The sequence below is a fragment of the Rhododendron vialii genome, chromosome 6a (assembly GCF_030253575.1).
Source record: "Rhododendron vialii isolate Sample 1 chromosome 6a, ASM3025357v1".
Lineage (NCBI taxonomy): Eukaryota > Viridiplantae > Streptophyta > Magnoliopsida > Ericales > Ericaceae > Rhododendron > Rhododendron vialii.
The window spans coordinates 9,870,884-9,886,935 of record NC_080562.1 but is presented as its reverse complement, the minus strand read 5'-3'; the positions used below and the strand labels follow the sequence as shown (position 1 = coordinate 9,886,935).

The 16,052-nt window shown below is 37.2% G+C and overlaps 2 protein-coding genes across 19 annotated transcripts in view; one reads left to right on the top strand and one right to left on the bottom strand.

Moving 5' to 3' along the window:
* The window catches only part of LOC131328816 (MADS-box transcription factor 27-like), a 39,532-nt gene extending 31,852 nt beyond the window's left edge, over positions 1-7,680 (top strand). Inside the window, exons 3-9 of one of the 5 annotated variants that reach the window (XM_058361738.1) lie at positions 2,307-2,385; positions 5,084-5,145; positions 6,519-6,618; positions 6,711-6,752; positions 6,840-6,881; positions 7,056-7,210; positions 7,304-7,680. In XM_058361738.1, the coding sequence (XP_058217721.1) occupies positions 2,307-2,385; positions 5,084-5,145; positions 6,519-6,618; positions 6,711-6,752; positions 6,840-6,881; positions 7,056-7,210; positions 7,304-7,319 (496 nt within the window). In that variant the 3' untranslated portion in view covers positions 7,320-7,680. Of the gene's footprint in view, positions 1-2,039; positions 2,386-5,083; positions 5,146-6,518; positions 6,654-6,710; positions 6,753-6,839; positions 6,924-7,055; positions 7,215-7,303 lie in introns of those variants that run through there. The other 4 variants (XM_058361735.1, XM_058361739.1, XM_058361737.1 and 1 more) reach the window with 4 other exon arrangements.
* The window catches only part of LOC131328817 (uncharacterized), a 37,702-nt gene extending 22,245 nt beyond the window's left edge, over positions 1-15,457 (bottom strand). Inside the window, exons 1-9 of one of the 14 annotated variants that reach the window (XR_009200532.1) lie at positions 15,173-15,451; positions 14,438-14,502; positions 9,937-9,997; positions 8,039-8,119; positions 6,316-7,205; positions 4,982-5,128; positions 1,671-1,777; positions 1,297-1,352; positions 1,145-1,190 (exon numbers count right to left, since the gene is read on the bottom strand). Coding sequence is in view for 1 of the 14 variants with exons in the window: in XM_058361741.1 (XP_058217724.1) it covers positions 1,145-1,190; positions 1,297-1,352; positions 5,068-5,128; positions 5,829-5,863 (198 nt within the window). In the remaining 13 variants the exon portion in view is untranslated. The other 13 variants (XR_009200533.1, XR_009200528.1, XR_009200530.1 and 10 more) reach the window with 13 other exon arrangements.
* Positions 15,458-16,052: the final 595 nt, after the last annotated feature.

Below are 16,052 nucleotides of genomic sequence, written 5' to 3'. Positions count from 1 at the left end.
AGGACAACTATGTAGATAAATTAGAATTAAAGTAAGCAATTGGCCTGCTACTGAATTCCAAGTGATTCAATAAAACCTAATCTGGTAACTATTGGTTTCACGTAGAATTGATTGTGCAACATTCTGAAGCATGACACTTTGCTCGGGTAACCATAATGTGATGGAAAAAATTTAGATGACAATGTACATAATTTTATATGAGATGATGATATAGACTATTGTAACATTACAGTATCCTAAGTTATCATTTTCACATTTACTTTCTAGAGCAGTGTAAGTTGTTTTATGTGGATCATTAATCTGAACACATATCAAGTTTGAAGAACTGTTACTTGTGTATAACTTCATATGTCGGATGTCTGTTGTCTGTGTGTGTGCGTGTGGGTGGGGAGACTCTCAAAACATGCATGATCTGAATTTCTTTGATTTTGTGATCTGTCCTTCGTGCATATGTTATGTGGTTTGTACAGCAGCAACTGTTGTTTTTAGAAGAAAAGAAAAAGTAAAAGAAAAACAGTTCTCTTCTGGCAAATGTCAACGATATAAAGGAACTGATACCTTGTTCTGAGATGTAAAAGAGACCATTTATGTGGAAGTGCAAAAGCTGTGTGTCAAAATTTGAAATGTTTTTCCTGAATATGTCACAAATTGAAAACATGATTTCCAATAGGGATGTGTCTGTCTAATTTTCCTAAATATGCAGAATAATGCTACGAAAAGTGACAGTTGAATTTAGACAGAGTCAGATATTTTGGAGGAAAAATTGGCTGCACTTCGAAAGTAGAGTGATCAGGAAGAGACCAGTAGCTAAAGCCTAACAAGTCCAAAGAAACCTTAAACAGATGATTCTGTTAGAGGGAACAGGGAACAAAACTCGATGATGACTAGGAAGAACAAACGTCTATTATACTCCCCCTTAAACCTTCAAGAATAGATACATTAGGTGTTCCGCCTATTGTTTAAGCCATTGGATAATGTTCTAACAAATATAACAATGAGTCTACCACTCCCAATTTGATTAAATCTTGTTGCATATATAATTTAGTATGCAACTCTTGCTAAGGAGTTAACCGAGGTATAAATAATAGATAAGAAAACATCAACATGATGTGGAAAGATTCTGTAACAAAGCTTGGAGCCTGACCTTCCACCTATTGCCAAGTACTAAGGTTGCACAAACCCCCTTCTGCCTGTTGAATGTTGATGGACATCAATATGTCACACAGTAAGATAAAACTGACATTCATGATAAAATAGGAGGAACATATTGGATGAAAAGCTTCTGAATGGTCCCACCTTACAACTTTTGACCACATAACTAGATTGTAGAAAACCACCCCAAGCATCCATACCTGTTGGATGAACAGATTATAAGACGAGTAGTCAAACTTGCGTCAGAAAGTAAGATAGCTGACTTCAACACAGTCATAATAGCTTGAGTGTTCGTGGGTAGTCTGAGTAACAATTAAATATATATGAATAGTGTTGGTACAAAATGACAATTTACGAATTTTACAGTCTTTAACTTAATATCCACTTCTCAGGAATGATGACTTTCTCAACATGAGCCAACTATGACACCTCATCAGCTTTATTATTGCTACAAACACTTAAGACAGAGGGATTACGTAGCTACACTAAGTGTACTGAGGGAAGCGACTGGGAGTTACCTCCTTTCTCGACCTTGGCTTCCTATCCTCAGGATTTACAAAATTCTAAACTTGCAGCAAAACAACCGTTGACTTTGTTCCCTCATGGCCATAGTGTATGCCATAACCTGAAAACAACTATGATTCAAAACAGGCATTAGGATATTGATGTGCATTCTGTGTTTGCCTCCAATTACTGCTAAATACACTTTTACCACTGCCCTAAGCATGGCCACATTTCTCAGTTCAAAGTGGTCGAAAAGCACTGATTTAAAAGAAGCACTGATTAGACATTTGAACTTCTTGCAAAGTGTCCATGGGGATACTAATAAATAGTCAATAGGACTAGGGAACATGAAATTTGGGTTAAGTTACATGTTCGCTTGCATATATCAAAATTTCTCCTTACATATACTGTTGTAGTTGTCAGTTGAAACAACCTTAACCATGAGTATAAGCAATTGCAGCTTTATATAAACCAGAAGTATGACTAAGTCAAAGCAAAGGGAAAAATTGTGTGAAACGATTGAAAACTACTGCACAACAAGCTTCAAAATGTATTATTCCTAGAATGAATGCATGGAATTAGTTCAGAGAGATTGTATATGAAATGTTCAGATACTGCATCTGACACAATTTACTGCTTCTTTTGACCAGCATGAAGTCAATAATTGAACGGTACAACAAATCAAAAGAGGAACATCATCAATTGGCAAATCCAACTTCCGAGGTCAAGGTAACCTCTAAGAATTATTAGCTATTTCTGCTAGAAAGTATGTGTACGATCTAAACGTCTATATGAGTTGTAAAATCCATTCTTCTTTGCTCGAGTATAAGATATGCTTCGAAAAGGTGAAGAAATGCCTTTTCTGCACAAGTAACGCACGAGTGCCTGGAATAACAGGCACCTACTTATTTTTTGCAGTTAGTAGTTGTTGAACCTTCTCTATTTTTCTTTTTATATTATTTCCCCTTCTTTTCTTTTTTATCTTTCCAGAGGTGAACAAAGAGGAGTAGGAGGGAAAGACACTGACTCTTTTAACGAGATCTTTGCTGTGTTTGGAAATTAACTAAAGATGATATCTTATAGATGAATTAGGTTCAAGAAACAAGTATGTAGATGTCAAGAACTCCAAACAAAACAAAAAAATTAGACATCCAAATGCGGCAATCACAAGAAAATTGTAAAAACACATGACTTGCTTACATATAGAATTGTCAAGGAAAAGTACATATCACTGATCAAAGTTTGCCTCTCTATGCCATTTTCCACATAATGAGTTAGGCCAACCTTGAAAATGATATGCTAAAAATGTTCTCTCCCTTATTTCAACACAATCAGTATGAGAAGATGGGGGAAGTGGAAGCAGAAATATGACTCGAACCCAAGCATCGTGCCTTGAAGCCAAGGCCAGGCTAACCCTTTGGTCTTGAAAACCAATCAATATTAAGAAAGCACGAATACATGCATGAGCCACGTACACAACACCTACGAAGCTGACATAGTAATTCCAGAATGTCTAGGACACAAATACAGCATGGACATTTCTATGATGAAAATTCAATATCCATGAAAGCAAAAAAAAATAAAAATCACTTATTGTCTTTAGACCCAATGATCAAATTTCACTTATTCAGGTTACACGAACATAGCATTGAGACCACATTTTAAAATACTGGTCATTTTTTTTAGATGTGAAGTGTTCTTACACACCATTGGAGTTGCATTCTTCAAGTGTAAAGGTGCACGTGTCCATGAGGCATGAGAGAGCGATGGACGTGGTTGAAGCTTCAAAAAGAGGTTTTCAAGGTAGAATGATGACTTGTAGGCCAGAATAAATGTTTAAGTATGCAACCCATGTTTGCTCTAAGGTGTGCCATGGTGAGATGAAACTTGTAGCTACCAACAATGTTGTGGGTGAGATGAAACTTTCTGTCAGGAGCTCTACTTCCCTTGTTTGCTTGCAAATAAAAAAATGAAAAACTAGAATTCTTCTAATTGTCAAAACTATTCACCAGGCACTACAAAGACTTGCTCATCTCGACAAACATCCAAATGTCACGTCACTGCAATGGTTCTTCACTTTTTTGTGTCAAGATTGACCGCTCCACACACTCACAATTACTTCAGTAGTAGTTTGAGTCCTCAAACCTGTGGTGGCAATTTCAAATAAAAAGGCCGAACCCACGACATAAGGCTCCTACTTAACAGTAGGTTTTGGGAGAGGCAACAGATAGGAAGTTTTCTATTGCTTTTTTCTTATTTGGAGACTACTTCCCATGACTTGAACGTGCTCCAGCAGATAAAAGTTCCCATCATACAGGGTAAAACTTCTACTGGGAAACAAACAAGCAATAGAACCTCTTTTTGAACAGCCTAGAATCCTCTGTGTAATTCACAAACTGACAAGAAATTAATACATGACTTGCCATATTCTGGAATTAAGACTGATTTATGATAAGCCCTCAACATCTGTTTTACGATCTTAAGGAGCTCTTATCAGGAAGACTGGCGATAATCTCATGTAATATATGACAACAGAATACAATAGATTTCTAACTAGAAATAAGACATCAAGGTCCTATTAGCAAGACCATCTCACCTATTATAGAAGCTTTCATTCAGATATCATCCGAGTGAAAGTTCTTTATTCTACAGTACTACAGATATATTTAAGTATTTAACTACAACCCCATCAACAATGTGTGCAATTTTTTCCTAGAAGTCACTTACATACTGATCCTTGAGCCCATTATGAAAGATTTCAAACAAAGATGAGTACTTTCTTCAGATATGATAGAACATCACATTTACCAACTCAATACAATGCCGTGAGATTTTAACATCATACAAGCTGCTCTAACTCATCACTGGGTTAAAAGATCATCATATAAGCTGGTCTACAATGCTGTAGGATACCTATTATAGGACAATATGTGTGGCTATTATAGTTGTTTATAACTTCATAAAACAATTCTGAACGACATACTCTGCCATTCAAAGAGAGAACAAAACATACTATCGTTAAAGCAGTTCAAACCTATTACAAGTATCTCGGAGCACTATCACATGACATTAGTTGTAAATGACTCAGATTTAAGTAAAAGCTTAGACCTTATTTACCCATCCACCCACATGCATGCTCACATGGACAGACACATAATTTGAGGCTCATCAAACGATTTAGATTTGCATAAAAGCATGCAACTCATTCCTAAATCCATCCACATGCATGCTCACTTCTATTAATTCACAATTTCACATTAATTACGCACTTCGTGGAATGCACTATCCTTTAGATGCATCTACTTGTATTAAAGACAACGTGTACCTGTTTCAACCTAGAGAACAGCTCATCAAATCAATCTAGAGTCCTAGACATGTTGATTGAGCATCTGAGGTTAACATTGAATCCACCTTTTGCACTTGATAGTTCTGGCAAAGGGAGGCAGCAATGATAAGGCAACAACTGCAGAACCTGCAAGAGAATCACCGGTAAATCTTTATGCTCTGATCTTTTTCTTTAACTGGAGATATAATTGTCCCTTTTCTTTTAGATACCTGCAAGGCCACAATGTAAACAACCACATCCCCCCACACACTTGAATCAGTTTTTGTAAAATTAATTCCTTTAAAAAGTAAGGTATATCAAACAATAATGGGAAAGGGCACTCAAGTCAACATCTCAAACAACGAATTCCTATCGAGAAAAAATGTGTCAAAACTTCTATAGTAATTACATGAGCAGAAAAAATGTGTCAAAATGTGTTATTTACTATTAATGTTTTCATGTGATTGACAAGCACGCTGAAGGGTCTATGTTTCTTTGCTCATCATGTAGCGGTAACTTTAGACCTAATTCTTATCCTCTGTGTATTTTTCTTGATCAACAGAGTCATAGTTAAACATCTGAAAGGTAACTTTAGACTCATCCTGTATATATTTTTCTTGATCAACAGAGTCATTGTAACACATCTGAAACAGCAACATTGCACCCGAGTTATGATTAAGCGGCCGTGCTGAATACCAAAGCCTATCAAACCCTGAAGCCCAACTCCATAGCATAAATTCTCAATTACGAGTAAAACCTTATCGCATTTTGCCTAGCTTGAGATATCTGAGTTAAATAGTTTGCTACTTTAGTTAAAAAATAGGGCCAATAGTGGTCGGGTCTCCACCTTCCATGTTCATAGTGGGATCTCAATCCTGACATCCTGACCCGTTCCGTCCCATGTAATACTGAAGTTCTTACAAACAACCAAAAAACTGCAAAAGAAGAACCCTACTGATTAAAAGGAAGTCGTTAAGAGGAAAAAAAAATCATTGAGATACAGTCAATGTAAAAAGCTTCTAATTGCCTTTTATGACATGACATCAATTAAACAGAAACTAGACCAAAAGAAAGCATGAAGAAAATTTTCCTAATCAATTCAGTAAAGTAAGCCATGTGGACAATCTTTTGGCTTCAACATAGACCAACAATAATTATGTGAGTCAAAAAGTGGCGAAACATGACAATTACTACAAAATAGTCATGACTGTAATTTACATGCCATACAAATGCATTGGGACTAAGTACCACATCTCATTTCCAGTCAAACCCACCTATGCGAGGAACAAAAAATGGGAAATTGACCAATATGAGCTGCCCAAAAATCAGCTCACCTTAATATGTAGAAATCATCCTTAAGTAGACAAGATTTTGACCTAAAGATAGAGCCAAACTTCTTACAGGCATTGAAGATTTAACCTACTAAAACTTGAAATAATAAGCAGCCACTTTTATCTCACAGATGTGCCTCTATTGTGGATAATAAACAATGGTAGGGTATGCAAATTCATACTATATTTGCTCTTGACTGTTACAGGCAACTGATGGGAGAAGAGCTATCTGGTTTAAATGTCAAAGAATTACAGAATTTGGAAAACCAACTGGAAATGAGTCTTAAAGGTGTTCGTTCAAGAAAGGTCTGAAACTTCCATACCCTATGCAAATAGTTATCTGATGATCTGTTACATACATCCACAGCTGGATTACCCTAACACTTTTAATTTTGTAGGACCAAATGCTGATTGATGAAATTCAAGAACTTAACCGAAAGGTCTATTCTAATAACTTGGCCACTAAAAGTGCTTTATTCTCGTACAATTTCACCTTTACTAGCTTAATTTGATGGAATTTGTTGTAGGGAAACCTCATTCACCATGAAAATGTGGAGCTGTGTAAGAAGGTAAACCTACTTCGTCACAAAAAAAATGAGTTATGTAGGAAGGTATTCAGATAGACAACTAACAGAAGCTTAAGTGTAATATAGAGTACTCACTGTCCATCCTCGAACTTATCTTAAGAAGCAAAAAGCGTTGAATTTTTACACTTAGAGCAAGCGTTTTGCACATTGCCCCAGGTCTATGGAACAAGGGAGATAAATGGAGGAAATAGAAATTCTCTTCTCACAAGCAGTTTAAGCTTTGGAGAGGACTTGCATGTACCAGTCCATCTTCAGCTTCGCCAGCCACAACAACAAAACTATGAAACACCAGCAAGAGCTACAAAACTAGGGTAAAATCAAAACTATGCAATTCAGTATCTCTGCAAATTATTCTAAATGAATCATTATTTTGATCCCAATTTCTCTTTGCGACAATGTGGCAGACTACAACTGCATTAGAGAAGATGGATCGACCATTGGATGCACGTAATTGATCACTTATCAGCAAAAGGCTGCAATGGCTACAACTTATTCTTCCATTAGGGAGAAGTGGTATAAAAACCATAAATCAGTACGCAGAAAAACTTGATTCAACATTGTCAATGAAATCAGCACTAGAATGTTTGAGGTAAGGAAAGAAAACAGCTATGTAAGTAAAGTTGAGATGACAAACAATAAGGAAAGGCTAAAAGCACTGCATGTGACAAGTGATTTTTAGCTTCTTAATATATTTATCACCTGAGATGGACAATTGATTATAACTATTTTGTTCAATGTTTTGTGAAAATTGTGGTAAGAAGTACATATTGATTTGTGTGAACATAATACCGCTGCCAATCGTTTCCATTGGTGATAAAAATAGCTGATGCCAACTCGGTAGTGCTACCGAAACCACTGGTTCGTGCATGTTGCGTTGTCGAGAGAGAAATATGTGTTGGGTCAGTCCGGCTCGGCACGCTTGCTAATATATTTAAGAAACTTCATGTCATTAAAAATCAGGGGGGAAAAAACTAATATATGCTCCCAAGTCCCAACGATACAATCAACATAAATCAAGAGCATTTCATGTAGTCTAAATCTGTGCAACCCACCCTCCTTTCAACCAAAAAAAGAGCCATGTCAACAATAGATGCATTTTTCATTCAGTTAATCATGAAAAGGGAAAAGTTCATGTGTACCTTCTTATTTATCATTAACTTCATAGTCATCAGACAAAAGCAGTTCTGTCGTCATATGTTCTACATTGCAATAATAGGTGCCTGCACACATATAAGCAGGAGGACGCCAATACTGATTACTATAGTAAAATAAATATAAAGAACAAAAGAGTTATAGAGAAAAGATGCAGGTACAAGACAAGCTGATTTTCAGTATGTGCCAATGGATACAATTTGATAGATACGGTTGTAAGTGTGATCTTACCCTACCAATCTTATGATAAGAAAAGGAGTACTGAAGTGTAACTGAAACTGTAAATCCACAGATAATCTGTCAAACTTGCAGCAAGCTGCCATAAAGTTCAATAAGAATGGACCAGCTAAAAATGAATAGAGCCATGCCATAAGATGTCATTCTCCAAACAGGGCGTGTCCAAGAAGACTCCTTTCATGCTGCTGATGGGGAGCGATGAAACAAGTCCCATGCAGAGATGAGAAGAAGGGGAGCACATTTTATAGATCCCTTCCATGGCTCAAAATAGTTGGCAACCTCCAACCATTCTGGACCTATGAGACAAGCAGTGGAGCCTACCAGAAGAAACAAACACATTCCTACACCAGTTCTGCAACAAGTAATGCATAGGTACGATTGTTCAGTGCACTTACAACACACTACTCTCTGATTGAGAGGCAAACTCCCAACCATCATAGACATGCATACATGTATATAATTGTCAATACCAAGATGATAGAGAACAGAAATCAGAATATGACCCAAATATTTTAAATACACATTACTTGGAAAAAAATCATATGGTGGGCCAACGGCAACAAATCTGATAGCAAATGGCCGAACAAGATATGTTCTAATAAGATAGGGCTCAAGTTTGAAATTGAGCTGCTGCACAAAGCAAAAGGGCAAGTTCTCTTTAGTTGAGAGGGAAATGGATGGAGTGGTTTTAATTGAGAAGCAAAAGTTCACATCCTCTTTATAATTGAGAGGACATGGATGTCAGTAAGAGTAATTAATGAAGAACCTTTTCATAGAGGAGAGCTACAGGACAGATATAAAAACTCTTAACCAGGTAGTTGGGAAGCAAATGCTGTATCGAAAATTAGCAAGAAAAGTATTATCTTTACATAATGAAGATAAGAGACATTTTGATAAACTTAACAAATTCGGGTAATTTATAGGAACAACAGCCCGGACTAGAGATCAAACTTGATTTTAGAAGGGACAAGATAACAAAATAAAAGTAACAGGCTCGTAATGTAACATCGGTTGAAAATTTAGGTGACTTTACAATCTTCAGAACTAGATGAAATCTCTTAACCTGAAAGTGCCCCAAGTAGAAAGTGACATGCAACACTAGGTGTGGAAAATAATATCGCCAAACAATGAACTACAATCAACAAGAGTATTTTAACTAATATCCATCATATTGTTTCCCCTACAGATGCAAAATCGATTAAACAGAAGATTCTCAAAGGATTTTCTTTGTATACGTAGGGTCCCAAACATTTTTGCCGAGGGTTGCAAGTGGTTGTCACATAGGTGGAGGGCTGCCGCAGCACCAAATAATTACAGGAACTATTATCCAGAAAGACAGAGAGCCGAAATGTGGAGTTATTGAGGAAGGCTTCTTCAACTTGCTTGGTTAGAGGTTAGCAAATGATAAGCTAGCTGAAATGCATTACTAACTGTATGAATTACTTCAATGTGGCTGATCAAAAATAAATAAAAAATTCTTCAATGTGGAAAGTTTATTTCCCGTCCCATAACCACAAAATCCTAGTCGATTGGATAGGGATTCATTCACATGATTAGGAATAGGAGGGAGGCAAAACAAGTCAAAACTACCAAAAAAATTCAGTGGATCCCTAACATCCGTAACATGACTACTCTAGAAACAACATACCGCTTTTTAACCAAGCAATATAGATTCCAGAGCATTTTCAAAGCTATCATCTCCAAAAGCACTATAACAAAGACATTAGCAAGCAATAAGACTAAGAAAAAGGGAAGCCAGACATTTATGTGACGCTTGTCCAAATCATATAGGGCCGCAAAAGAAAATGACAAGAATATGACTTGAATTAAGCTATATCCAATGCACTAAGACAAAAGGGGGAGCCAGACATTAGTCACCCTTGACCAAATCATATAGGGCTGTAAGAGAAAATGAAAAGAATATGACATGACTTGAGCTATATTCAAGTTATTAGCACATGGAGGCTTCTTGAAAAGTCGTACCCCAATGTACAAGTTTAACAACCCGTTTAGCTAGAAGGGAAGGATTGAAGGTGGTCAATCTATGTCATACTGCATTTTTGAAGTTTTGTGAAACTATTTTGCTTGACTTTTGTCAATTTCTTCCCTGAAATTACATTAGGGATAAGAGAAACTAAAGGTTCAACTTTAGCAAATGCGTTGACCAAGATGCTCAAGTAAGAGAAAATCCAATAGATAGACAAAAGCTTCTACACATAATGAAACAAAAGAAACAAACTTCAAGGGCTTCAACCAACTTGGAAGGTTGCTTAAATTGTGTTAAGTTTCACTCATTATTCGTTTATAAGCTTTGTTGGTACCTGGATCTTCTTATTTCCTATGGGTTTTCGGAAGGTTATTGCATTTTACTAAGTTATTTTTTTTCTAATACCTACTTAACTAAGACGAAACCGAGTTAACTTGCAACATAAGTATCGGATCGCGTCACTACTAGAGAGACTGTTATTTTCGTTATTTTCATGTTTTGTTTCTTTATGATAAGTAACTAAGGTATTATTCACTTTGTTTGGTTTAGATTTTAGAAAGTTATTTTTGAGAGTTGGAGTGGTAATGAGTGGAGAGAGATAGAGAGAAATTTATTGAAAATTGTGCCGAGAGTTAAAAGTTAATTCCAAAATGTCAATCCAAGCAAGACCATTGTCATTGCTTTGGCATAATATATAAATACGGGCAGATTACCTTAATCATTATCTCCATATGGCTAATACTATAGCCTATGTACTTACCTTGAGGAGATTAGGATGGACTAATATCTTCATACGATTAATGACGTGGCATCAATGCCCAGCAATTTCAATTATCGATCGGCAGGTAATTATGGTGATTTTGGTGGAATAATTTGAAGTCATTGGAAGGGTCTTGCGATTTTCTAGTTGATTTTGAATTAAATCAAATACCATAGTTGTTCAATTTGAATCAAGCATATTTGAGACACTTGCACACCCCATGAACCAGAGGGATGTTTTAGTTACTTGGTTGTCTTACTTCTAGTTGAATGAGCAAATTGTAATGACCAAGATGCATAAGAAGCCCTTGATTGAGTATTAAAATAAGCTTAAGAGTTTCTAATCAAATATTACCATATCATCACTTCGCTGCCTACTTAGAGCAGCAAAAGTGTAATTGGGAAGATTTCAGAATTCCATCATCGATCTCTGATTTGAATCCCAATATTCATATTTTCAAAGAGAACCTTACTTATTAAATGATCCCCTTCCGCCTGCTGTTAATAGATGTTCTCTATTGTTACATTCATCCTTGGAACTACCAGCTAATATGTCAAGTTTCCTAGCCCTTGCTCTCGAGTCTTCTACTTTAGATTCGACCATCAGTGTTCGTAAATGTTGAATAGCTTGATATACATTATTGGGCCCATTTCCTAATAGCTTTTGGGACTACAAGTAACTTAACATGGTATCAAAGCTCTAGTTGGGAGAGATTTTGGGTTCAAGTCTACTACTACAAGACGGGGTTACACATGAAGAAGGGTGTTGAACAGCTTGATATACATTGTTGGGACCATTTCCTAAAAACTTAAGCTTTTGGGACTACTAGTAACTTAACAGTAATAGTGGTCCACTAATTTTGTGGTGCTGTGGTAGGATGGACGGAGGAGGTTGGACAAAGATGACTGTCCCACCCAAGTTCCAAAAAGCCTCATATTATTGATGAAGCACAGGCACTTATTGGAGGTCATTTACCAGCATCACATACTCCCCAGACACCAACACTCTCCGAACACGTGTCTCCGAACGTGTGTCTGATGCTCAACAAAAGCATCCTATATTTTCCCAATTTTTTTGCAAGACGGTAGTAAAGGGAAGTTCCCTCAGGCAGATGGTTGGCCACGTCTCTAAACTCAAACGACATAAGCCAAGAGAATGGGATAGGTCAGAGGCCCCGCAGTTTAGACACTCGCCCACCCACGAAGCCAAAAATGTTGAAGTTGAGAGAAAAAGTTGAAGTGGCAAAGTAATGCTCAGCAAGCAGAAACGGGAAGAGGACTTGAAACCAAACCCGTCTAAGTTTGAGCTAATCCATTTTCAGCTAACCTCCGCCCCGTTCATCCCGAAAATAGAGTTGGAAAGGCTGCCAATGGAATCCACTCACCTTATGTTCAACAAATATATGTACTAAAGACCTTCATGAACTTTTCTTGTTCAATACTGACCGATAATGTCCTCATTGAATGATGCTTTCATGTATAAATTGTTACCTTTTAGCCTAGGTGAACATTGGCTATTTTGGTTCAACAAACATCTTGAAGGGGTGTACCCTTAGTTGCAGGAACTTCAACTATGTCCACGTTTCTTCGACAAGAACGCGTTTCCGCGTTTCGGAGGAGGAAACTCCAAGAAACTCATTCCAATGACAACAGGAACTCGTTCCTAACCTATACGGGAACTTAAACCCAAAAAATTGTTGAGAGACTTACGATTCGAGCTTTCAATTGGTACCTTTAAAGTTGTTTTATTCTTGTTGGTGTGCATATGATCTTAACCTTCTAGAGTCATAATAATACCTTTAACTTTTACGCTTACTTGATATGCACAACAGCTCTATTCTGTAATCATGTGCTACAATAAAAATATTGAAATTTAACTAGAAACTCATAATTTCAATAATACTTTATGTTGTAGAATATATTTTCATTTTGACATTTAACTAAATGAAAATCCATAAAAATATTTATAATTTTAATAATTTTTCATAACCATTCCCAATGGTGCTCCCACACTTCTATGATCATCCGCTTCCCTGTCCCCACTCCCGCCCCTGCTCCCGCTTCATGCAACTATAGGTGAACCTCTGATAGGAAGGAGCAATCAATTGGCTTGAATCGTGAACAACATTAAGTAGAAGAAAGAGGTTGATTCTTTACTCGAGCCTACAGAAAGGCAAGAATGAAACATTCCGGACAAATCAAAGGTTATGACCCCAAGATCATCGTGACATCATTCAAACTCGGATGTGATTCTAAGGGTCCAAACTTCAAAGTCCTCTTTCTCGTTCCCTTAGCTAACATGAATGAGCAAATGAGTCACATATTACAAGCTAGGCTAGAAGAAGCAAAGGAACATCAATAAGCGGCTAAGGAGAACTCATCCAATAAGGAGGGAGGAAAAGAGACCTAAAAGAAAGCAAACAACTTACAAATTAATTCTTTAAAATGGCCATAGTGTTTTCCTACATGTGGTACTTCAAAAATTTTACAACGTGCCATTCTTTGAACAAACCGAGAAGTTTATGGGGGATCCCAAATTTAGGGATTAGAAGTTAAGAAAGAGGACATATGAAAACCAATTGGAGGATTGGCGGTGGTCGGCCACTTGAAGAAGTTCATTAATGAAGAGAAGACCAAAGTCATGTCACCAAAGAACCAAGACAAACCCAAAGATATAGATGCAATCAAAACCATCAATGGCATGGTGAATGGCTGTGCAGAGGCTTATAGCCAAACTCTGCTAATCCCAGTAGAACAGCTTGTGATGCAATTTGGGCTGGCAGCCAAAAGGAGCCGAGTAGTTAAGACATCACTATAGAAGATAACCTTTGCCAACAAAAACCTCGAGCGAATGCAATTTAGGAATAACGAGTAGGGTATCCATGGATCGGGGGACCCTATTCTACCCCCGTTCCTCACTTGGAGAATCTTTTACCATCTCCGCCCCCATCCTCAATGGGGATATGAATAAATCACCAAACCCACCTCCGGATGGGGATCTATACCCAAACCACATAGTAGAGAAGAAATAAATTAAAGTGCTAGAAAAACATCGAAACCAGCAAAACGTAGAGGGAAAAAGTAAGCAAAAAGTAAAATTACAACTATGGTACACATACATATTGTCTTATCACACACCAAAAGCCATTATCATGACATCTGCAAATGACATATAAATCATCCAGCCAAATAGTAAAGGGACCAGTAAAGCCATAACGTAAGGTAAAAAGTTCAGAAGTTAAAAACGTCAAGTTGAAGGAAAGCTGAACTGACACACTAAAGATTACTTTTGAACAGGCAAAAACATTAAGTTGTAGGAAAGCTGAACTACATAACATACTCTTAAACATGTACTGTTAAACAGTTGATGTAAAGAACCACAAAGGGAAACATTAATCTGCACCTGATAAAAGGAAGAATATCCACATCTGATCAATGTCCACCTTCCTTCTCCCGTTGATCTAAAATCTTTCCAAAACAAAAACAAACAACAGAATCCTAAGATAACGATATGAACACGTAGTAAGTAGTTATATAGAAGAGCATACGTGCATGGTTATTCATTGCGAGTGCAATGAATAGCGTGAAGTGCGCATTACCAGAACGGAAGTGATCGAGATGAGATCATGGAGAATCGCAATACCGATACGAACAAGTTGTAAGTTGTTTCAGGAACAAAGTTGTACGTCGTACTTATAAAAACAAAAAAAAACAAAAAACAAAGTTGTACGTATAGTTTTATAGCAATAGAAAGAAGTACTAACTGGTAAAAACATTGAAAAGATTTCAAAGAGAGAGTAGAACTGTAGAAGAATATATTTAAGAAAACGCTGCAAACGCATTCTTTTACTTTTCCCCCTTTTTTTCTCTAGTTTATTCGACAACCAAATGTAGAACACACGAAATCAAGAGCGGTTAATACACAAGAATGTGAGAAAATTACCCGGGCAAAGAATAGCGAGGAATGCGCGTTACTAGACTAGACCTAAGACGATCGAGACGAACATAAAATAAAAGAAAAAGGAACGCATTCATTACTAGGTTTTCATCTTTCCCGAGTTTTGTCGAGAACCAAAAGGAGAATAGCGAGATCGATCAAAGAGCGTTCAATACAGAAGAACTGAAAGGTGCAAATTACCAACGCAATGCATGGCCGCGGCGTGTACGAAACTACGCATTGCCAGAACGAAAACGATCTGAGACGACAACAACGAGGATCACGCCAGATCGAGGATATGAAACGGGAGATAGAATCTGAATTTCAAATACAACCAGAGAGAAAGCACAGGCGGCGGAGATAAGAGAGAGAAATAGCCGTTATGCTTCATAGGCATTTGGGGAAGAGGGGGACGTTTTGCGTTAGATGAAGGTTAAGACTTAAGTATAGAGAGAGAGAGAGAGAGAGAGAGAGAGAGATAAAGATAGAGAGAGGAGTACCTAGACCGATATATATAGTACTGTATACTGTAGGGCAGGCTGGGATTCATTCGACGCCCCCACGGAACTAGTAGTAATCAAAAAAGATTAAAAATTAAAGCTACTGTTCTTTCTTTTTTTTAACGAAGAACAATTTTAGAGTCAAGTCACTGTATACATTAATTGTGCAATTCAAATTTTTTGAAAAATTAGCACGATCACATCAGTCACGGCTTCCATTTATTTTAGGATACTTACCTGATGAAGAATGGAACCCTAGACTATAAAGACTAAAGAGTACTTCCAAAGCCTCCATGATTCGATTTTGATTTGTAGGGCTTCGGAATTCTGCAGTGGAAACGGCTGGATTTAGCGGGGAACAGCTGCTGTTTCACCAGGGCAAGCTGCCAAGCAGGGGATTATAAAAGAAGTGAGTCGACTACTTGGTGTCGGTGAGTGAGCCTAGTTTATTGGGCCCAGGTGAAATCTGATCGTGAAAATATGAACCGGCTTACATGACCCGACCCGAAACCGAAGAAAATAAAATTGTTAGAAAGTTGAAACGGAGCGCAGCTAGAACTGCAACATAATGATTTAGGTTT